At 51.3% G+C, this 24,542-nt stretch overlaps 1 protein-coding gene across 19 annotated transcripts in view; it reads right to left on the bottom strand.

The window, feature by feature from the left end:
• The window catches only part of Ptprf (protein tyrosine phosphatase receptor type F), a 76,452-nt gene extending 52,120 nt beyond the window's left edge, over positions 1-24,332 (bottom strand). For all 19 annotated transcript variants that reach the window (XM_033767583.1, XM_033767589.1, XM_033767584.1 and 16 more), the window contains exons 1-4: positions 24,250-24,332; positions 17,185-17,320; positions 8,880-9,025; positions 8,563-8,704 (exon numbers count right to left, since the gene is read on the bottom strand). In XM_033767583.1, the coding sequence (XP_033623474.1) occupies positions 8,563-8,704; positions 8,880-9,025; positions 17,185-17,275 (379 nt within the window). In that variant the 5' untranslated portion in view covers positions 17,276-17,320; positions 24,250-24,332. The remainder of the gene's footprint in view (positions 1-8,562; positions 8,705-8,879; positions 9,026-17,184; positions 17,321-24,249) is intronic.
• Between the last annotated feature and the right edge of the window lie 210 nt (positions 24,333-24,542).

Genomic DNA, 24,542 nt, shown 5'->3' with positions numbered 1-24,542 from the left:
GGGGCATCTGCAGCAACAAGCACCTGTGGAAACACTTTGGAAAGCAGATCCAGGGGCAGTGGGTGTGGAAATGGAAACACGCATGTGGAGGCATGCAGAGTCAGAGATACACATATGCTGAGACATGTATACCTGGTGACACATGCAAGGACTAAAAACATGAAGGAACCTCGTGGGTGGCAAGGCAGCCCCCCCTTACCCTTCCGACACTCCATGGAAGAAGCCAAGGCCAACTTAATCCTGTCTTTGAGTAGCTCTATCCTCAGAAGGGTCAGGGACAAGACACATCCTACTAGGCCTCTCCAGACCTGCAAGTTCTCACACTCTCAGGGAGCCCAGCCCCTCCCTTAGGTTCCCAGGCAGTAAGGGGGGCCTGGAGAGCCTTGTGCTGTGCCCATCTTCGCAGCTTTCAGTCTCGATTTTCAGCTGTTTTTCCAAGAGAAAACTCCCACCTCTTCCAGCACTCAGATTTCATCAAACTTGGCATCTTAAAAGCCTGTTTTGTTTCTGAGTCTGAGCTGTTTGGGGCCTGTCGGCAGCAGCGGCCTCCTCCTCTCAGTAATCCCCCTCCCTTGGGCTTCCCTGGAGCTCCACATAGCCCTACTCAGCCTGTCTGGTGAGGCCTCACCACATACACACCCACTGAGCCCAAAGGCCATTCCCCGGTCATATAAATATCCACTCTCCAGTTCTAGGTGCTGACCCATGTTGGACCATCCTGGGGTCCCCCCACCTCAGTCTTACTCCAAGGAGACTCTTTCATCCATTTACACCCCCTAGGTCCAGGCCCTGCTCCTAGCCACTCAAGACCACTGACAGCCTCCCACTCATTCCTCAGCCCTGCTACCACTCCTGCTGCCTTCCGCAGTAAGCTCGCCAAGGTCAACGATGCTCCAGAGTGAGATCCAAAGGATAATTCCCAGCACTCATCTTGCCTGGCTTCACCCCCTCTCACACACACTTTTCTATTTCCCTGGCCTCACAACTTCCCTCCTATCTATCTCTCAGGAACCTCCTCCTAACATAAGGAGTCAGTTCTGGGGGCTCCTTCTGTCTTAGCTCTGGCTCCTTGAGATGTGCCATTTCCCGGCCTCAAAACTCCATCTCCAGATGTCTCTCCTGAGTGCCAGGCAAATCTGTACAAGGCCTCCTTAACTTCTCTCCTGAAGGTCTACACATACCTGACTTGACAGATTTCTAAATGGACCCACCAACTCACCCCCTCAAACCTCAGACCTGAATCTTAGAAAATGGCATCACCATGCCACCTGCAGAGCCAGGAACCCACAGCCATCTGCCTCCCCAATCCTACACGTGGCTGGGCAGGCTCCCACTCTTCCCAACATGCTTGATCCATTCCCCCTCTTCTCCAACTCACGGTCAGGCTCACACCACTGCCAGTTCTCACCTGGACCACATCCACCTTTCACTGGTGTCATGTGCTGGTATACTTCCACCCCACTCTGCACACACAGGAACCTTTCTGAAGCTTAAGTTTTGTCACGTCATCTCCCTTCATAAAATTCTCTCTTCCCTGGCAGCCAGGCTGAGGGGAGAACCTAGTGAGGGTGGAGAATGTGCACACACAGGGGCAGTGAAAACCTCCAACACAAAGAGCTGTTCTCAGAGCTGCTGGCTCCACTGTGGTCAAGAGGCTGAGAGCAAGGTGGTCATGCACAGGGCAGGCCTGGAAAACACCTGTGACTATAGAGATGGAGGCCAGGCTAGGCCAAGGGACGTATCCTGTATTGAGGGATAACAGAAGTGGCAGGAGTACTGTCCATGCCATAGACATGCGCATTCAGAATGGGGTCCATTTGGGCACTTGAAGATTAGAAACTAGAAACTAGAATGAAGCATTCCAGGAGCCAAAACACCCAGGGTCTGGTCTTTTGAGATCCCCCAGAGAGTGCTTAGGGACCTTTCCCATCCTTAGGCATGGGGCCCAGAATCTCCAGTAACTGGCTGCAGAACCTCTTGTCTACATGGTCCTGAAACCCACTGTAGTTACAAGGAATAGAAGGACATCACAGATGCCACAGCTGCTGGACCTGCGGTATACACATGCCCCAGCTGCTAGGGAAGGGGCAGAGGCTAGCATGGGTTCCAGGTTCTGGGCCCCTTTCTGTCTTCTATGGCTGCAAATCAAATAGGTAACAGACCAAGTTTCCACAAAACCAACCTGTTACCCAGACACATATGCTGCTTACAGAAAAAGGGTACACCTGTTACTTGGGAAACCATTTTTGGCTTGCAATAACCCCTTTACTCACACTCCTCACTCTCACAGTTAGGACTGGGCCAAGTCTTTCCACGGGTGGAGGGAACAGATAAGCCTGGTCAGAGGAGGGTGGAACAGGGAGCGACGACTGCCGGGGGAAATATACACCCATCTAGCCCAGCCCAGACACCTTGCTCACCGCTCCTCTGTCCCTGGGGCTGTTTCCAAAGGGACTGCGGCATGGGGTATCTCAGGATACCTTTCATCACCCTACAGGTCCCAGAGCCTACCAGAGTCAGAGCCACTGCAGACCACAGAGGTTCAGACCATGGCTGTGCTGACATGTCCCAACCTGGTCAGTGTTCCACATGCCTGCCAGCTGCCCCCTCGAAAGAGCCTGCTCCCAGATAGGCACCACAAGTAAAGCACTGCATACAGACAGCTGTATTCCTGGGCTCAGAGAATGGCCATGGCTCAATGGAAAGGCATGGGTGATGTGGTCCTAGCCAATTAGCAGACACTGAGGCCAGGTGGGAAAGAGGAAGGGAACAGAGAGGCAGTTCTCGGCAGGATCCCATTTGGTACACACCCTCTCTTGTGGCCTAGCTATAGAGGACATACTGAGGTGCCACTGTAGACGTTGAGAATCATTCAGCCCAAACATGTCACCCTATATCTATCTCTGTCCAGCTGTCCTAGCTGACCAATAGGTCCAAGCAAGGATCCCATAGGGGTTCCAGAAACAAGGAACCCAGACAGCATTTCTGACATCTCACCAGCTGCAGATTGACCCCACACATTCAGCTCAGACCACTGATCCTCTTATTCTCCACACAGCCTGTAAGGTGCACATCACCTGCTGTACACCCCCACCCCACAGCCTGCTGCGTACACACCACCTGCTGTGCCCGCACACACAGACACACACAGCCTGCTACACCACCTACTGTACGCAGCGTGCCCTCCCCGCACTGCCTGATACACGCAAAGCCTGCTGCACACACCCTCTGTCCATGCTACATCACACACTGCCTTCCCTACACACAGCAAACAGAGTGCCTGGAGTACCCATACCACACTCAGAGCACTTTGTCTACTGTATCCGTGACAAGATGAATGTAGCCACTGGAGCCCATGTAGCCAGGCCCCCCAGACAAGTCAGAAACAGCTCAACCTTGCTCCACAGCCTCTTCTCCTCCCTGTGTTGTGTCCCTTCCAGAAAGTACCCAGTCACCAGGGCCCCACCCATACCTATGGCAACCCAGCCTCCTCCTAGATCTTCCTTTCCTGACCACAATTTTTCCTGGCCTGGCTTCCACTGCCCTGGCGAATCTGTGACCTCCAGACTGAGCTCAGGACCCTCACTGCCCCACCCCCTCCTGGTGGGAAAGGCTCAGAACGAAGGGCTGATTCCCCTCCCCCAGTGCCCCCCCCACACTTGCGAGGGAAAATGTCAGATTCCCTGTCTCAGTGGCGGCAGCGGGTGGGTTGGAGGGGGAGTGATTCAGCCGCCGCCTCAAGAGTGCAGAGCGAGAAGAGCTTTTCCTGCCATTACCCGGCGAGGGAGAGGCTGGCGCGCTAATGGCTTCAATTACCACTCAGACAGGAACACTGGGCGGCAGGGCCCCTGCTCATCATGGTCCGGACAGGCTCACCCCCAGCCAGCTTGTGCTGCACACCCCCACCCCGTACTCACGCCCTGCGGGGGTGGACAGGCAAAGCACTGACCATCCCAGGACTGCCACCTGGGGCTCGCTGAGCCACACCAGAAATAGCAGTCCCGCTGTGGAAGCAGGGTGTGGAGGCCATGGGGGGAGTGGTGTGGCAGCGAACCAGAGGCTGCAGGAGGGGTGGCCCAAGAGCCAGGAGTGGATGTGGAGCAAAGCAGGGGCAGAGGGACTGAATGAACTTGTGGGACAGGGCTCCCTTTCCAAGGTGCACTGCTCCCACACCTGAGCTAGCCTGCAAGCCCAGGCAGCTTTGAACCACTGACTGAAGCGCCCACCCCAAGGTGAGCAGGTGCACACACGCTTGTGCATGTGGAGGGCACATGTGCTGTGTGTAACCGGGTAAGGAACTCAACCCTTATCCCCAGCCCCTACACCAGCTTCACCTTTCTCCACCCCTCTTTACTCCCTGTGGTGGCTTTCCCAAGAATGACTCACCCAGCAATCCTTTCACCCATTTCCTGCAAGCACCCAGCTTTCCTGGCTCTCCTAGGAGAGGTGGGGCAGGGGTGGCCAACTGGGCTACTTCCCGTTGGCCCCGCCCCCCAGGACTCCTTCCTGCCAAGCCCAAAGATGGTCAAGGTTACATAGACCAACAAAGCAGGTCAGCATTTTGTCTTCTGGGTGCTATGTTTCAGGTGCAGGAGGGGCTTGCTCAGGCCTACAGCTCTACCTTCTTCACCGGGCAGGGCAGGGCCAGGCGTCACACTCTTACCTCCTAACCATATCACACACTTTCCACACCCCAGAGGTACAAACAGCTCCAGAGCTGGAGGGTGGATGTAGCTCAGTGGCAAAGTATGTGTTTAGCATGCACAAGGCCTTGGGTTCAATCTCCAACACCATCAAAAAAATGAAAAAACAGAAAAATCAAACCATAGACCCTTAAGACCTGAAAGAGAAACCTTTGGGGGCCAGGGATTTGGCTCAGTGGTTCTGCTGCCTGCCTCACAAGCACAAGGTCCTGAGTATGATCCCTGGTATCACCAAAACAAAACAAAAAAACGCTTTGTCTAGAAAAGCCCTTCTCAATGCAGACCGCGGCATGTTTGAATGAGTTTTCCTCCTCCAGGTCCTGGAAGACCACCCTCTCATCCTTATGAGTCCTTTAGAAAATCATGCTGCCAGGCAGAACAAGAGAGCTACTGAGACAGAGAACCTGGGGCCTAGGAGTTCTCTTTCAAAACCAACAAAGAGGGGCCGGGGATTTAGCTCAGCGGTTCAGTGGCCTGGCTTCAAACGCCAAGGACCAGAGTTCAATCCCTGGTACCAAACCCCCCCCCCAAAAAAAAACCCTATTCCCCAGCCTGAGAGCCTGAAAATGAAAAGATGCCGTCCATGCCAGGAGCCATAGTTCTGGCCTTTCAGCCACCATCCAAATAACGGGGAGGGCTGACGGCTCCCTGCAGAGATAGATGCCAACAGGGGAAAGGCACTTGACATATTGCCCTCACTTCACAGTTTGGAAACAAAGGCCAAGAGTGGCAAGGTGGAGCCTCAGTTCTCTGGATCCCAGTCACAGTCTCCCCAAACAGAGTGGACAGTGAAGACAGCACCACCTAGACAATGCCAGGCAGCCTGGAAGCCAAGGATCACTTACTCACATGTCTAGGCCTCAGAACATCCAGCCAGACAGCAGTCACCATACACCTTGGAGCCTCAAAGTGCTTAGCACACTGTATTTAATCCTCTAAAGCAGCTGGGACAGAGTATTTTAGAATATGTGTGGCCAAGGCAAGCATAATAGAGGGTATGATACCTCTTTCTGCAGATGGAGCAAATGAGACTCAGGCATAGTTACTGGTCCAAGGTCACATGGTGATGAAGTAGTCCAGAGTCCCTGTCTCAACCATCGGATCTGGAAAGCCCACGGATTCACTCAAGACACACAGATGCAAGAATTCTGAGTGGATGCATGTGTGAACACAGACAGCTACTGTGTAAAAATGGCCAATGTGAAAAGATGTTCAATTGCTCATGTAATCAAAGAAATGCAAATTAAAATGAGATGTCATTTTTTGCTTATTAATTTGGCAAAGACTTTTAAAAATGGTTAATTCCCACTGCTGGTGAAGCTATGTATAAAAGAGGCTATTTTATACACTGCTTGCTCAGAGTGTAAATTAATACAATCTAGAAATAGTGAAGGCTTAAAAATGCATGTGCCCAGCCAGGTGTGGTGGTATGTCCAAAATCCCAGCACTCTGGGAGGCTGAGGCAAGAAGATTACAAATTCATGCCCCAGCCTAGGCAACTTAGTGAAAAAGATAAAAATAAAAAAAAATATGCCTTGAAAGCACAAGGTCCTAAATTCAATCCCCAGTACCACAAAACAATCCCAATAAATAAATAAAAATAAATAAATAAATAAATAAATAAATAAATAAATAAATAAATATCTGAAGATGTAACTCAGTGCAAAGAGTGTGGGTTCAAAACCCATTCACACAGGCACATATACACTCCCCCCCAAAAAAGGTGTGTCTTTGTCCTAACAATTTCACTTCCATGAACCTAGAATAAGGAAATAATAGGAAAGTGAGTACACCTAGATTTAAGGACATGTATGGCACCTGACTCATAAAAGCACAAAGCTGGAGGGCCAGGGATTTAGCTTAGTGGCATCATGCCTGCCTTGTAAATACTAGGTCCTGAGTTCGATCTCCGGTACAAAAAAAAAGCACAAAGCTGGAAACAATATGTGTCTAACAATAAGAGAACAGCTACATAAATTAGGTTACTATCAAGTGATAGCTTACCCACAGCCATTAAAAATAATGATGCAGCTGGGCGTGGCAGTGCACACCTATAATCCCAGCACTTGGGAGGCTGAGGGAAGAGGATTCACCTTGAGTTCAAGGCCAGCCTATGCTACCAAGCAAGACCCTGTTTTATAAAACAAACAAGCAACAACAAAAAAATCCCAAACAACAACAAAAAAGATGATGCAAAGGTGGACATAGTGGTACATGTCTGTATTCCCAGCACTGTGGAGGCTGAGACAAGAAGATCATGAGTTCAAGCCAGCCTGACCTACAGAGTGAGTTTAAAGCCAGCCAACAATACATAATGAGACCCTGTCTCAAAATTTTCTCTCAAAAGTTATTCAATGAAAAGACAAATGTTTACAATACATTTTTTAAAAAGCACTACATCAGGCATTGTGGTCACACCTGCAATTCCAGCACTGACGGTTGAGGCAGGGCAATTCGGCAAGACCCTGTATCAAAATGAAAACAAAATGGGCCTGGGAGATAGGTTAGTGCAAAGGGTCTAACTTCAATCCCCAGCACCAAAAAAAAAGGAACGAATGAACAAAAGAAAAAAAAAATATCTACAAATCATTGGGCACTGTGTGATTTTTTTGTTTGTTTGTTTTTTGTTTTTGTTTTTGTTTTTTGAGACAGAGTTTCACTATCTAGTTCACACTGCCCTGGAACTCACTGTGTAGCCCAGGCTGGTCTTGCACTCACAGTGATCCTCCTGCCTCAGCCTCCCAAGTGCTGGGATTAGAGGTGTGCACTACCACGTCTGGCTCTATTTTTTATATATTAACACATATGTGCATGCACAGAAAATGGGCCACAAGGAAATAACCAATATTAGTAGAGGTAGGGTTAAGAAGTGACTTTGTCTTCCTATATTTACTATTCTATACTTTTCAATTTTTTTTTAACCGTATGCAGGTATTGGTATTGAATTTCAGAAAGAAAGCAACAATCAATGCTGTATTTTGAAAATCCACATTCAGAAACATTCACACTGATGATCCCATTGTGGCTGAGGTCTGTCTGATCATGCCACTCCCTTCCCCATTTGTGTCTTCCTATATCCTCAGGAAAAAGCTCACCCTTCAGTCTGACCCTGTGTGGTCTTCTTTGCAGTCTCCAGACTCAGGCTAAACTGCTCTTCCCTCTTTTTCCTGTGTTCTTTTGAGGGTCCTAAATCCCCACCCAAAAGAAACTCCATACTGAACCAGAGTTTTCAAAAAGCTCCATTCTCCTATACCGAGCCATGCACGTGCCTAGTCATCACTTGTATCCCCAGCTCACCCTTCCCCACTTCATGACTTAACTCTGGTCACACTCCCTTCTTGGGTGTACAGCTGTCCCTACAGAACTCACTGGACACTGAGCGCCTCAAGGGCAGCACCTTGCAGGGTGACCTAGACTTCAAGGTAGTCCAGGGAGTGTTTGTGAAAGAAAGAAAGACAGTGCTACCAAGTGAGCAAAGACACTAAAATCCTACATACAGAGCCGCAGTCCCCAGCCTGAGACCTTTGCTCATAGAACAACAGCAGAACACTGAGACTTATAGCCAGGTTCCACAGGAAAACCGCATCCACCGACACAGCCACAAAGCCCAAGGGATAGCCAGCTGTAGCTCCACACCTCAAATCAGACCCAGAGCCCACCAGAGCAATGACCCAGCTTGGCAAGAAGGTACAAAGGCACCATGCACATAGCTGGTCTCATCATAAGCCAACGACCCAGGCCTGTTCACGGCTGACTTCCACCCACCCCCTAGATGGCCAGTCATCCAGGGCCTAGACTGGTTGGCTTTCCCCACACCTCAGTCTACCCACCCACCATGCCACGTCCTTCTGGCATATACCTTCAAGCACTGAGAGTTTGGCACTAGTATTGATCTCGCCCAAACTGTTGGTGGCTGTACACTCGTAGATGGCTTCATCTCGCTGTACCCGCAATGGTTGGATCCGCAGCACTGACCCTGCCCCGTCATCAAATTCAATTACCTGTCAGAGAGCACACAAGTGGTTACAACCTGCTGGTGACATGAGGACCTACTCAGAACAGTTTTCCGCCCACCTCCAAAAGATGGAAGGGAGAGACGGAGACTAAGAGAACCATGTACAAGACCAGAAGGAAGAGGACCCAAGCCCTGTCTGTACTCCCTGACCCAGGACCCACCTCAAAGCGCAGGGAGCTAACTTTCTTCCCCTTCTTCATCCATGTGATGCGTGGCTTAGGTTCTCCAGTGGCTTGGCACACAAAAGATGCCACCCCTCCTGAAAGCCCAGTCTGGTCCTCAGGGACCTTAACAAAGATAGGCTTGCCTGGAAGAGATGGAGACACCAAGTTATCACAGCATGGTCACAACAGGCAGTCAATACTATAGGTGGCAGATGGAGAAAGGGACCAAGAAAGACTTATAGAGAAAATAGTAGTGTTTAAACTGTACCAGGCACTGTTTAAAGAGCTGAATGCTAAGCCGGGCATGGCGACGCACGCCTGTAATCCCAGAACTTGGGAGGCTGAGGCAGGAGGATCACTGTGAGTTTGAGACCAGCCTGGGCTGCATAGTGCACGTCATTCTCAACTGTGCAGTGAGACTTAAAAAAACAAAACAAAACAAAAAAACCCCCAATAATAAATAAATAAATGAATGAATGAGCTAAATGCTTATTAACTCTTTGAAATCTATGAGGTGGGTGCTAAAATCAAGACACAGAGAGGTTATGTGGTTTGTCTAACATAACACAGCTTCTAAATGACAGAGAACAATCTGAATGAGCCCTGGAGTCTGAGTCTGGAGTTCCTGCTTGCATCTCCCATCCCTATTACTCCATGGTCTAAGACAAAGCATGTCAGAGAGCTGCCCTCTGGGATGAGCCCCACCATCTCCCAGAGCCTGCCCCTCACCTTGTTCTTCATCTGGGTGACAATACTTCCATCAACCCCAAATCTCAAGCCAGAAACTGTGACTCCTCCTCTCCCCAGCTCCAACACACCAGCAGTCCCAAGAGCCTAGACATTCCAACTCCTAAATATCCCTGGACGTCTTCCCAGGTAAATGTTCCTGTAATATGCCCTCACCACCTCTGCCCCCACTACTTGGTTATTGCCGTATGATGGACTAGGTGGCTCCCTGAGGTCCTCTGCCTCCCTGAGGCAGGGGAGGGGGGGGGCAGGAAGGGGCTCAGACTGTGCTGCCACATCCATCTCATCCTGGTACACCTGGGCCAGACCATAGCCTTATCCCCGTGAGTCCCACCACTTAGGGTCGCAAGCCAGAGAAACCTGGCCCATTAAGATGTGGCAATGCCAAGTTCGTCCGAACAGCAGGTCCATTTCCTATTCATCAGCCAACAACAGTCCAGGAAGGGCTTAACACCACGAGAAATGACTTTGCAGACCACCAGCTCAGTGCCCACAGGCTCATGTCTGGCCTGGGTCCCAGCAGAGAAAGAGTCTTTCACAAAGCACCCACTCTGTACCACACTCTACCCATTCTGTATCATCTAGTCTTTCATCCTCAATACAGCTCCAATTTATATTCTCAGAGGAGTCTAGTTACTTGCCCAAAGTCACACAGCCAGTAAGCAGCACACCTGTGACTTGAGTTTAAGCCTGCCAAAGTCCAAAACACCTGGCACAAAACAGGCTTTGTTAAGAGCAGGGCCACTGAAGTCAGGCCAAAGGAGGAAGAGGAGTAAGCGGAAGAAACAGTGGAAAAGAGAGCATGGGTGACTGTAGAAGAAAACCACAGTGTGACTGAGAAAAAAGTCAGCATTGGGGAGGATGAGGGAAGGAGGGAGGTTTGTTAGTTTTTTAAAGCTGTGAAAGAGGATGCTTAAATACATTCCACAACAACAGCCAAACAACCCCATGAGGGAGCTGTAGTATCCCCACTTTAGAGATGGGAAAACAGAGGCTTAGCGGATTTAAGAACCAGTGAGTTGAGCCAAGCACAAGGCACATGCCTGCAATTTCAGCACTCTGGGAAGCTGAAGCAGGAAGACTGCAAGTTCAAGACCAGCTCAGGCAACTTAGTAAGTTCAATCAACAAGTCAGGGTGACTTTAAGTGGAACCAGGGTCTGACCAGCATTCTAAGTCCTAAACTAATCATGGGCACCTATGGCTGACTCTATTCCTAGTGACACAGGGACATAGCAGGCAAGTCTAGCCGGCTCAGAGAACCAGGGCAGGGTGGGGGGTGTAAGAATGGCCACAGTAGGGAAACAAACACAATCCTGCTGGGGACTGGAAGGTCATGAGGATGACCCAAAGGTTCTAGAATTCCTGTGTGCCTAGCTGGTGCCCCAACTGCCTGGGAGAAAGTCTTGGCCAGTCTTGCAGTCTGCTGCTCCTCTTGAGGGGTTCTCTCAGATACAACTGTCCCCTCGGCTCCACAGAGGGCATCTGCCCCCCACACCTGCAGACCAACAGGCAGCAGCTCACAGCTTTCCATCTGCACGGCCACCACCTCAGTCCAGACACCACGTTCTCTTAATGAGACACTTCACTGGTTTAAAAAGCTGGTGTCCTTGCCTCCAGTGTCACCCCCACCCCTACCTCCTTCATTCTCCTTTCAGCCGCCAAACAACAGACAGCCTCACCTTGATTGAATCCTTCCAAAGGCTTCCCACTGCTCTCATAAAACAAAAAGAGTAAACGTCTATAATGGCAGACAAAGAAGCCCTGACACCTCTGACCCAGCCACTCTCCCCAGAGTGCTGGCTTCCGAGTCCCTGAAAAAGCAACTCTCCCTATGGCCTAGGAGCTTTTATGTAGCTGCTCCTGCTGCAAAACTTTTGGACAGCCTCTTTACCCACTACCTCCTATTCACCTTTCTCATCTCAACTTAAACCATCTCCCCAGAAAGCCTCCCAGACCCCCTGTCAACTCCAAGCCTCCCATTAGCTCAGTTCCTAGTGCAGGTTCCCTCTGCTTCCCACAGCTCGGTCACAGTTTACACATGTGTGAGGTTACAGCTTTTGCTCTCAGTTTATTATGCACATGTGTGAAGCTATTTTTCCACATTTTTGGTGAGTTTTCAATAGTTACTTCTGGCACACAATATAACACAGACCTGTCCTGTTTCCTGCCCTGGTTCAGGTATCTAACCCAGCTCCCAACATACAAAGGTACAGATTGCAAGAAGACACTCAAGAGGAAGGTGGTGTTTACAGCATTTTCACACATCCCAAAATCCCTGGGCAGAAGTTCCCCACAGCTCCAGTGTCCAGCTCTTGCCTCAACGTGTAGACAGTCGAAACTAGACTAGAACCTGCTGAACCAGAAAGGCCTGCTAGGCCTGGGGGTGGGGATGGGGGCGGGGCCTCCCTGCCAAACAAAGAGCAGAGAAGCTGGGGAGGAGAGCCAGACAGGGTCAACGGCAGCTGGGAGGGAAAGTTCGGGAGCTGTGTGGAGGCTGAACTGTGTCCAGGACCTGTGGCCATCAAGGAGCCAGTACTCCTCCCTTCCTCTGGAGGCTGGAGAGGAGCCAGTGCCCTGTCTGGCTATCCCCAGGACCAGACAGGCACAGCAGTTCTGCCCAGTGCAGCCCCAGGGCAGCTGGGCAGGCCTCTTCCCTTGGCCAGGCCTTACCCCGCTCCCCACCAATCTGGCACCCCAGTACCTCATTCCTCACTAGATCCCAACCAGAGCCCATTCTCTTCCCAGACTCTCTTTCCCCTTCCAGTCCTGGTGCCTTTCGTTCACCAGAAGATCTTTGGGGAGTTCAGTAGGGCTACTTCTCTCATCAGCTGCAAACCCAGACTCAACATTTGCCCTGAACTTGCTTCTGCCGACCTTGCCAGCTTCACTACTTTTTGTCTTCAGAAAAGTATCTTTTGACACTTTTGAAAAAAGGGCTAAGCACTGTGCTAAGAACAGTGTGGATCCTCAGACTTGCCAACCCCTCTAGCCTGCCCTGACCTGCCAGGCCAAGGGCACTCTGCTTTTGCAGGTGACTTCCCCTCATCTGAGACTGTGGGAGCCTGCTCTGTGCCTCACAGTCAGGTTTCCCAGTCCAGGATGGATCACATCCCAGTGAATGGACAGGTCCCCAGGCAGATGGGCAACAGCAGGCTGACCACTCTCCCCTGTGCCTGCCTCACAGCTGGTGTTCAGTAAGGGTCCGAACAGAACTGAGACTAGGTCAGGAGGGACTATCACAGTGCCCCGCTGCCACCCAGCCTGATTGGCTCAGGCAGCTTGACATTTGCAGGCCCAGGCCACTGACCCCTGCAGAGTGGAGGTGACTTAAGAAAGGAACTAGCCTGGGATCAGCAAGGCACACCCTCCAGAGAGGTTATAGGAGTCCAGCTTAAGGGACAGCCAACTGGGCCACCTCCAAAGCTCCTCCACAGGGAGACTGACTGCTATTTTGTGCCTTCCCTGAGGAACAGTATTTACAGGCACACAAATAGCACCAGGAAGCAGGGTGCAGACACACAGTGGTGAAGAGTGGCAAGGCCAGGGGGAGCTCTAGCAGGAGCAATTTCCCGGGTCCTGAACCCCCTAATGAGCTGGGAATGCATTAATGAACTTCAGTGATAGCTCCTGGTCCCTCCAACTCCAAATGAGCCTACTCAGAGACATCCTGGCTCTAGGAGGGCCTGGCCTCCAATAGGGGGAGCACTTACTAGGCATCAGATGCCCTCAGGTAACCTTTCCAGATAGGTGTGATTACTTCTGTTGAGCAATAGGAAAACAGGCCCAGGGAGAGAAAGCACCCTGTAGGAAGTTTCAGGGAGTACAGTCTAGAAGGGCCACCCATAAGCAAGAGGAGGGCACTGCACAACCCGGATGCAGCACTCTGGCATGTCCCTAGTTGAAGCTCTGGGGGAGGGGAAATCACAGAACAGACACACCCTCAACTCCTCAGGCCTTTGCCCACCTGTACCTGCAGCTCCCAACCACTACCCAGCCCTCTAGCCACCAGGCATTCAGCTCCAATGTCCACTGATCCTGAGTACCTGGATTATAAACTGGGCCCCACTCACTTGGTCCTGGGGCCCTGCCAGACTCCAGTTCTCATTTTGACTTCCCAAAGGCTCTTCAGAGAAGCCCAGGGGCATTCCTATTTCTTCCTCCCAATCTCCCCTCATTATGCAATACTCCATTAGCAAATGCCCACTCATGCTCCTGAGTTCCCCTCTTCCAGGAAGCTTTGCAACACCCCACCCAAGATGTTTAGGTCATTGCTTGTGCCAGCACCACCCTAACCTGTACCCGCTTTGTTAACTGTCTGCTCCCAGGCCTCGGCTCCCACACTGTGGGTGCTGCCCACTGCAGGCTTATGTGAGTTCCTTGTGGTCCAAGACCTGGTACACACACAAGACTGGCAGAAACCTGTAACTCAAGTCAGGACCACTTTTGGCCCATAGTTCTTCCCTCCTGAGAAGCCAGAGACTGGGCTGGGGAGCTGCACTGAATGGGGACCCAGCCCCACATGTGTTGCATGCCCAGGTCTCCACCTGCACTGGCTCTGCACTGATGCTGGGCCTTTGAGCTAACTCCTGGCAGCTGCTTCTCCACCTGCTTCCCCCCACTCCCCTCCAAGGCCAGGACCCCCATTCATTTGTCTTGTTAAGAGGCCTATAGAAACACATTTGTCCGCTCTGCGCTTCACTGCTCTGGTCGTCAATTCTCAGGGCGCCTACCCTGCCTTCTGCAGCAGCCCTGTGCACGCCTGGCTGCTTGCCCCTAGTGAGAAGTATCCCAAGCTCAGCCCAAGCCTGGACACAGTTGGGAGAGAGACCCAACAGTGAGTGCAGTATAAGGCAGGCCAGTACAGCAGACCCTGACTCCCCAGGTTGGGCTCCTGCCCAATGGCTCTCTGCCTGGGAGCACCCAAGTCACATCTCCTGAACCCCCTACCTTGGCCAAGGCAGGATTTCGGCTTCAATAGCTGGCTACTACCTTTAAGGCGCTGATCTCTGGGTTCTGGTCTTTAAACAGCAAGGAGATTCCTGGAAATGTGCTTTAAAAAGCTTCATCTTGCTTCCCCCATACACAACGGCCTACTGTGGTTCACACCTGCTCTACCCCTTCACTTATTCACCCATCACATTCCAGGCCCTGCATTGACAACCACCTGAACTCTCCGGACCCACAGAGGAACAACACAAAACCCAGGCTCCTAGAAGTGATGGGTCGAGGGGAGGCAGAAATGAGCAGGTGAAAGGCAGGGAAGAAAGTGCCCAACAGGAAACGAGAAACAAAGAAGGCCTGGATGCACCTGTGAACAACCAAGAGCAGTCAGCTGGGGTGCACGTGGAAGGGGATAGTGAAGGCTGAGATTGGCAAAGGCTCAACAATCCTGGCCTGGAGAAGCGTAAAGACCCCAAACTTACCCTAAAAGCAATGGGGGAAAGGAATGAAGGACTTTAGACAGAGGAGTAATTCAATGCAGCTTTCCTTTTGCAGCGTGACTCTTCAGGGTGGAGAACAGATTAGGAGAGACTGCAGGCAGGCAATGTGTCAGGAGGCTGTTGCAGGCTGAAGCTCAAGCAACAGCTGAGGATAGCTTGGATAAAGGCGGCAGAGAAAGAGAAGTGGATGCATTCCAAAGATATTCAGAAGGTAGAAACAACAGAACTTGGTGATGGCTGAGATGTGGGATATGAAAGAGGGAGAAGACTGGGAGGAGGTCCAGGTTTCTGACTTGGTGACCAGGTGGGTGATGATGCCACTCAAAAGAAGAAGAGAATTCAGGAAGCAGATGGGGGAATGGGAATGAGTGGAGCAGGTTGGGGGGTGCTGGGTCTGAAGCAGAAAGGGAAGGCAGTGGTTCCCCCAGGATGCAGTTCTGTAACACTGAGCTAGTAATTGTCCCCCTGCTCTCTTGGGCTCTGAGAATGTCTGGGTGGGGATGAGGGAGCAAAAGTAGTTCTCCAACGTCCGAGGGCTGCTGACCACACCTGGACAAGCCTTCACTTCCCTGCCAACAGCAGAGTAACACCCAATGAAGTCTCCTCCAACCTGCCTCTGCAGGCTTGAGCTCTCTCCCACCAGCCCTCCCTAGGTCTGCAGTCACCCCATCCTCACATGATTCTTCCTGATTTACCACCTGACTTCTCCTGCCTAGACTCCCAGCTCTTTGGGCTCCTCCTTGCCCAGTCCTGTCCTGGACAGCAACTTAGAGCTCCCATGACCCTTTGCCCTCACCTCTCTGGGCAAGAAGGGAATGCCTGCCTCATCCCCTTTCCTTTCCAGCCCCACCCAAAGCCCTGCCTCTGAGGACAAAGGGCAGGGCGCTTCAGTGCTGCCCCCTCTGAGATTGGTTGCTGAATAACTAATGAGCCATTAGGAGAAGGAGCCCTTGGTGGGGCAAGGGGTAGAGATCTGGGCCCTGAGACTTGGAGTGGGTGGGGGAAATCCTATGGCCCACTGATGTGAAAGCTGACCCCTGGCTTGGCCAAAGCAGCTTCTGAGCTCCAGAGGAGCTGGGAACAGTCCCTTCCCCCAGAGACCTCAGCTCCGACCTTGCCCCTCCCCCAAGCCTGCAGATTGGCTGAGCCTGCCCTGAGCTCCGCCTCCCACCAGTAACCAAGCAGGGGTAACCATGGTGATGGGGCGGGCTGTGGCCAGTCTGTACTGCCAGGCGGGGGAAGGGCAGCACCAGGAAAGAAACCAAAGTTCAGAGTTAGACCTGGGTAGGGGACAGTTTCCACCCCTACACACACACACACACACACGCACACGTGCGTGTGCGCAGGTACTGGAGCTCAGCACAATCTTCCAGTTTCCAGGGATAAAGGCCCTGGAGAGAGGGATGCTCCATGCCTTGAAGGTTTCAAGTGAAAGGAAGGAAAGGCTCAGTATCTCCACATCTGGACCCTGAGGGACTGGCCAGGGGAAGAGCTATGGGTAGCTCTAGCTTCTGAGCCCTCCTAGGACCTGTGCACACATGTGTTCTACCCCCTACTTCCACCCTACTCTCCAGACACATTTCACCACTAGGCTTCTACACAGATCTGCAGTTGTGGACACAGCATATGGCTGGGCATGTTACACAAAGACCATATGAATCCAGGACATGTCTCATCCCAGCCCCATAAAACAGGGTCACACTCAGACACGCCCTATCCTGCTGTGCCTAAGGAGCACGTAGGCACTCTGCAGGATTCTCCTGGGAAGCAGTGGGGTCAGGCACTCTTTAGAGAGGGACTCTAAGCAAGTTCTCTCTAGAGGGGTATCTGGCCATCCTATTTATCTTACTAGTAGCTGATGCTACTAGATGTGTATTAGAGACCTGCTAGGAAAAATGTCACTTTTTTTTTTTTTTTTTTTTTAAGACAGGGTCTCACTATGTAGTGGGGACTGACCTGGAACTCGCTATGTAGCCCATGCTGGTCTCAAACTCACAGCAATCCTCCTGCCTCAGTCTCCCGAGTGCTGGGATTACAGGCACACCCCACCACGCCTGGCGAAAAATGTCACCTTTCAACCTGGGAGATTCATACTTTGAGGGGTCAGACTTACTGTCGCCATGGGCACCGGCCACCAAACCAAGCATCACTAGTGCAGGCACAAGGGGCACCATCATCCTCCCTGGGGCTGGCTCCAGGGCCATCCAGGACTCTAGCTCCACAGCCAGCCACAGCCCGGGACAATCCACCTATAATGGAGAGAAGGGCAGAGGCAAGTTAGCTGATATGCACCAGAGTCCTTCTGCCCACAGACCTCCCTTGGACTATGCAATGACCATCCCAGCACGGAGATGGATAATCCACCAGTCACACTGTGAACTTCAGGGCATTCTCTAAGCACCAGTAGGAAGAACAGGGAATCGCTGAGACGAGATGTACGGGAATGTTCTACCCCAGATTCTGAGCTTCCAACTCACCCAGGTGAGGACAGAGGCTGAACAAAGACAAGACAGAGACAAGGAGCAGTGAGCAGCTAGGCGGACCCACAAAGGCCAGACTCCAGTCTCTAGGGGCAGCCTATTGCCTGCTCTCTTCCCAGAAGTGGGGAGGCAGGAAGCCAAGAGGCCAGACCCCCACATGCTGAGCACAACCCCACAACACAGACTTGTTAGCAGCACGCAGCTCCAAGTATCAGAGGCCTGCAGCCAAAGCCACAACCAGTCAGGGCTTGTCAGGACTGCATTCAACAAGTTGCAGCTGCCCCACCTGGCCACCCTCATCCTACCCAATTCCCATGTACCCACTCCACAGGGAGGCTTCATTGGCTAGGAAAAAAGGTTTTAGGCCCTTTCTAAGAATCAACCCCTATCCCTCCTCTGGAAGCCCAAAGAAGATCAGGGTGAAGAGGTGAGTGACAGTTTTGGGACTGGCTGAATGCCTCCAGGCCTCGGCTCACAGCCTCCTCACCTGTGTACCCTCCCTCTGCAGGCGTTTGCCAGAAGTCTTCCCTGAAGGCACGCTGCACACTGTAGACACACAACTATCACTCCTCAGCCTATGGTGAGCCCTGGAGGGTCTCCCTCCCCTACCCCCTGCCTGGGGGCTTCAAACAAAGTACAGCAGTGCCCAACAGCTCTGCTCACACCTCACTGTGGGCAGGGAGCTAGAACATGGTCAGTCCCTCACTCATACTCTAAAAAGTCAACAGGCATAATCAGACAGTGAGTGTCGATGAACATGCCTTGGGGTCCCCCCAGAGGTACCAGGGCCTCTGGTGAGGGAGTCATGGTCAGACTCAGGTGCCTGATAACATATAATGGTAAGAAAATTTGTACGATGACAGGGCAGGTGAACAAGAGTGACAGGGCTCAAAGATGGTTCTGGTCTTTCTTGAAACATGATCTCAGCTCAGACAGTTTGAAATTATAGGGTCACATGGCAGAAGATGAACAGAGGTGTGGACAAAGAAGCGGGGACTAGGAGTGAGTAGCAGCTAAGCACAGAAGGAAAGTATGGATGGATGGGAGATGTGTACTGTTCTCAGGGTCTCACCAAAACTGAGATGAGTTGAGCAGCAAAGGCAATAAAGTTGAAGGCATGTATATGGATCCAGCTCCATTTATACCAAGGCAGCGATTCTGCTCAGTGATCACAGGACCCAGGTGGCTGAGACCACAGCGATTCCCTACATGGCCATGCTGGGATGGGGGTCATTATCACTAAAGTCCTGTCTGGGGTTGGTCACCACAGCACCGTGGGACAGTACAGCCAAAAGTTAATTTCCCAGCAGTCATCAGGTAGTAACTGCCTGGCGATGGAAGTATGGTTCCCTGATACGACCATCCTGGAGCTGCAGCACAAATATCACAGGATGACAACTCAAAGATATGTCACACCACACAACAAGTAGACACTGGCATAGGCAGGCATCATGGGGTGCAATAATACAAACGTCACAGGTTAACTCCCAGGCTCAAGCATTCCAGACATGTAACCCTCACTGCAGACACCACTGAGCCATAACCTCCAGCGTAAGTATCACAGGGCAAATCTCTCTGGAGGAGACATAAAGGGATGAAGCTCATCATCATGAGATGTAACTCCCCAGTACAGTTATGACAGAGGCTTCATCCCCCATAGCTCCTCGGTCAGTAATCACAGCACTGTAAAGTCCAGGTGCACACATCACGGAAGTGTAGCCCTCTGGTCCAAACATCATGTGGGTGTACACAGAGGACACACACATCGGGGGACATAGCTGGCTGATGAAGGCACGACAGGACTGAAACTCAATAGTACACCATCAAACTGCCACAGAGGTGTTAACACTCCGTCACAGACACAGGGCAGGGCAGCCTCTGGTTAAAACAGCAAAGGGGTGCAAGGCTCACATAGCACAGTCATCACAGCCATCTGGGAGCTATCATTTCCCAGAACAAACATCCTTGTGGTACAACCTCGAGTGAGATTCCAGCCATGGTTGTCAAGAGGACCTGGTTCTTTGGCAGCCCTACCCTCACTCTGGCAAAGACAAGTGCCTTTTACTTGGGAACTTAGAGACCCCTTATGTATCTGAGTTGGGGTGCTTAGGACACTGTCAGGGTCCACAAATAGGCAAAAGCGGAAAAGTTGAAAACAAAACATTTCCTTTCCAGAGAGCTTCTCCCAGTGGTCCACGGATTCAGGGACAGAGACACCCAAAGAGACGAGGAGACAGAAGGAACACAGCAAACACGCACACATTCTCAAGGAACTACTCTGGCAACCACACAGCTGTCCAAGCCAGGGCCCCTCCCTCAGCAGCTCCTGGCATGAATACGATGCTCCCGCCCCAAGACTCTGGGCATAGAGCCTGCCTCTGGTGTCAGGAGGTTCAGACCACTCCCTGCTCCAGGGCCTCTGTCAGCAGCAGAGAGCAGAGCAGAGCAAGTAGCCCTTCATCATCTGACCAGCCTCAGGTCCAGACCTTGACCCTTGTCCATGCACCAGTCACAGGTCACATGTGAGGAGGAGGTGGGAAAGGAGCAGGGCGGCAAGGCTGCCACTAGCCTTGCTGGGTCACAGAGAAGCCAGCACTGCTCAGAACAGGGCGCACACCCTACCAGCATGGCTGCTCCAGTCTAGGTTTCAATGACTCAGACAAAAACAAGGTCCTGACAGGCATGGTGGCACACATCTGTGATCTTGACAACTTTGCAGGCTGAGGCAGGAGGCTCCCAAGTTCAAGGCCAATCCAAGCAACAAGACTCTTGTTTCAAAATAAAAAGGGGCTAGGGATGTAGCTCAGTGATAGAATGCTTGCCTAGAATGCACCAGGCCATAGGCTGAGCCCCCAGTACCGCCACCAAAAACTAAAAGACAGATAGGCCCAAACACATGGACACTCACATTCAACTTGGAATTTCAGAACCGCACTGAGACCATCAGTTATACTACACTGACAGATTTGGGCAGGAACACAATTATACATCTTATTGATACAGAATATAATTGGATGCAATTTTTTGACATTCAGAATGGTTTAGGATATCCTTTTCCTTTGCTACACCAGTGTGAAGCTGCCAACTGCCCTTTCTTAGGAAGAACTGTCCTTATTCTTAAATTGTATCCTTGGTGCCAAAATGTCCTTTCTTGTGTGAGATGATGGGGATAGCAGATAGCAGTTGTTTTTTTATAATGTCCTTACTTAGCAGAAGAAAAACTGCCAACCATTCTAGTTTGTTGTCTGGCCCCCAAATGCTTTTGGAGAGTGTACTGCTTTGTGAAGTCAAAGGGCCTGGGAATCACTGCTGGGAGAGAAGAGGAGGAAGCGTGCACACAAACGTCACAGAAGATGCGTGCAACAGAGAGGCTATGTCACCTCCACCCAGCCCATTTTAACCACCCCACTCCTGCCAGCTCCCAAGGGGGCCTGAGGAGCCAGAGTGGAGGGGTTCCCAGCTGGAGAACAGCTGGGACCATTCCTGAGGCCCCCTCATGAATATGCAAACACAAACTGATCTATTTCCCTTGGGCATGAGTTATTATTCACAAATATTAATTAGTCTCCAAATCCACCTGTTCGTAGAGGCTCCCCCACCTTCTTCCCCAGGACAGGACACTGGGTCCCTAGAGGTTGGCACCCAGAAACAGACACAGGTAAAAGGAGGGGTATCCAGGGCCCAAAACAGGAGCTAGCCAAGGGGAAAGGCCAGGCTTAGGCAAGGAGGCAAGCTCACTGGGAAGGGAGAGCTGGAGGCTGTTCATCTTCTAGCTGGCAGTGGGCAGCTAACCGAGCCCTTTTGTCATGTCCTAGACAGTTTACCATGTGGCACGGCAGCAACAGCCTCGGAGGCAGGAACAGGCGTTGTTACACTTGAGAAGGAAAACCAACATGTTTCCAACTCTCACCAAACCAACTGCTGGATTACACAGGAAATAAATCACAGCCATAGCTGTGACCCCTGCCCCAGGGAAGGAGGAACTGGCAGGAATTGCCCCTGACTGCCTTCCCTCCTCCTAGCCAGGGGTGCCCAAACTGTGAGCACAGCCAGGAACAGCCCTCCCTCACCCAGCTGATATTGGGGTACCCCAGCTGCACTAAGCCCCTTACAGCTATTAGCTTCTCTAGGGAGTAGAGGGAGCAATCAGGAGGAGGGTCAGAGTCTATAGCCCCTTCCTGTGAAGCCCCCAGGGATCCATGCTCATCAGTGCTGCCTCCAGGTCTCTGAATTCCCTGCTCTCCCCTTCTGCCCCAGCTACCCACTTACCCTCAACACCCAGCTCTAGTGATCCATCACTAAACCTTCCTTCCCCAACTTGCCCTCTAGTCTTCCAGGTTTGTACAACATAATGACAGCAGCAGAGAAGTGCAGACCAGAGGTTCTCAAGCCACAGTGGGACTGCCCATTGTGGGACATTAGGGAATGTCTGGAGATATTTTTAATTGTCAGGACTGGGGCGTCTGGGGCTGGTGCCGACTGTGCATACCTGTAATCCCTTCACTTGGGAGGCTGGGACAGGAGGATTGTGAAATAGGAAGCAAAGGTTCAAAGGGGAAGGGGAAATATGGGGGGGCATGGAGGAAAAGAAACACCAGAAACAAAGCTTTTGTAGGGAGGGGTGAAGAGGAATGGGAAAAAACAAGAACTAAGATATATCATGTACAGGTACAAATTCCCAATGATGAATTTGATCATAAAGTATACCTAAAAGGTACCAATAAAATTAACTGGGGAAAAAAAAAAAAAAAAGGCTGGGCCTGGATGCTATTGGCATTTAGTGGAAAGAAACCTGGGATATTGCTGGACATCCTGTAGTAACAGGCCAGTGCCCATAACAAAGGATTACCTGAGCCAACGTGTCAACAGTACAGAGATTGAGACGCTCTGATACAGACATCACACTGCTCTGCCAGGTTCAGCCTAAGGCTTGACCTGAGCCCTGCCCCAGAACACAGTCCCCAAGGAGCACTCTGGGCCCTGGACCCAAGGCATTCCAAACCTAGCAGGTGGCTTCACTTTTTTTTTTTTTTTTTGGTGGTATGGGGAATTAAACCCAGGGCCTTCACACTGAAACAGGGTCTCACTAAGTTACTGAGTTGCCCCTGTTGGGCTTAAACTTGTGATCCTCCTGCCTCAGCCTTCCAGAGGGCTAGGATTATAGTTGTACATGCAGCTTAATTTGTACTAGCTGTGTCCTGGGCCTCAGGATCTCACAGCATCTTCCCCTACCCTTCAAACCAGCTCAGCTTGCAGAAGTTAGAACCTACAGAACACCCCATCTCCACACCTCCAGACATGCCATCAGCAATGGCTTCCCTAGAGGACAGTGGGCTTCCCTTTTAGGTTTCTCTTCTGGTGAGAATGGGCTTTCAGGCAGATCAGACCCATCATTTGAGAGACTGGACAGGTCAATGGCATGTGGTGTCCCTACATCCACTCTCTCCACTCGAACTTTCCAACCTGTGACATGGCCCTTCCTGCTGACCCTTGACATAATCCCAGTGCCCACCTTACCAAGAGCATATACCCAAGGCAAGCTACTTCCTCTCCCATCTAGTCCAGCTCCATCTCCAATACAGCCTTCGTCATTCAGCCATCCGTGTGGCACTGGTCAGTGGACAGGGTGATGACCAAGAGGCACAGCCTCTCCCTTCAAGGAGTTTACAGAGAATAAACAGATCCCCAAGCCCTCAGCTCAGGATGGCTCAGTCAGAACTCACACTCCTCATGCACCCTCTCCCTCCAGGGCCCCCAATCTCAGGGACAGCACCACCATCACCTCAGCCACCCCAGCCAGCAAGTCCTCCACAAATGCTCCCTCTCGTCATCCCACAATTTGTCTGTACACTGAAAATGCCTGGCCTCCATCCCAATCACCTCCAGTCTCTTCACTGGGCTTCCTGCCTCTGGTCGCTTCCTTCCAGCCCATCCTGCACAAAGACCAATGGCACCGTTTAGCTCACAAAAGTGCAAATTTGATCCTGTCCCTCACATGCACTTTGTTGTTTTATCCCACAACAAACACTTTCTATGAACAAACAAATGAATGGGCAAACAGGTGAGTGCATGGATAGTGCTTGGAACTGTCAATGCCTCCACATCACCCTTAGGGAAGAGTCTAGAGTTGGTTTAGCCTGACATCCAAGGTCCACCACATTACTCCAAACCAACTACTCAACCCCATTCCCTGCAACTTTAGTCCACTCTGTCAGTGCTTATCACAGGAAGAAGTCAGCCTCAAAGAAATAAGGAAAAGGAGGGACAAGGAGGGATGTGCACCAGACCTTGTACTGGGTACCCTGTACCTTCTACCACAACTTCCAGTTGACAGGCAGTCTTTTGTGAGTGGAAAGGCAGAAAGATCCTGATGCAAGTCTTAGGACATCACCCAGAAGCCTATTTCACATCCACAGCAGCTGATGAACTGTACATCTTTCCTACCCGCTTCCCCTATCGGGTCCCACATCTAATCTTTCCCTACGTCTCCTCTGTATCATACACGAATCTCTTCTCTTCACTACTTTCTTAGCCCAGGCCTCCACCAGCTCTCAGCCACATGCACACTGGATGAGGTTAGGGCCCTGGTGACAATCCTTCCACGGCTCTCCTTGGGCCTTACATCAAAATCCAAGCTGCTGAGCCAGCCCACAGGACTCTGCACTCCTGCTTCTGGCCACACTTGAGAACACACTCACCAGGTCTTTGCCTGCTCACGCCCGTCACTCTTGCTGGACAATCAGCAGCACTATGGGCAGGGCACCGGAGCCTCCCCTCCTTCCTGGATGGGAGGAAAGGAAAACATCAAAAATTTCATCATAGCAGTATATGGATACAGGCACTCAAAATTCGTTGTAGCAGAAAAAAGTAGGTTACAGAGCTATCAATGTAAGATGATCCCCACTTAGTAAAAACACCCATCTTTTTATGTTACTCTCTCATTCGATACTCCCTGAGCATCCACTCTGTACCAGGCATTCTTTCATATATA

The sequence above is a fragment of the Fukomys damarensis genome, unplaced genomic scaffold (genome assembly GCF_012274545.1).
Source record: "Fukomys damarensis isolate Sample0158 unplaced genomic scaffold, DMR_v1.0_HiC HiC_scaffold_23, whole genome shotgun sequence".
Taxonomy (NCBI): Eukaryota; Metazoa; Chordata; class Mammalia; order Rodentia; family Bathyergidae; genus Fukomys; species Fukomys damarensis.
Note: the sequence above shows the minus strand (reverse complement) of the source record. Positions and strands in the feature narration are given on the sequence as shown.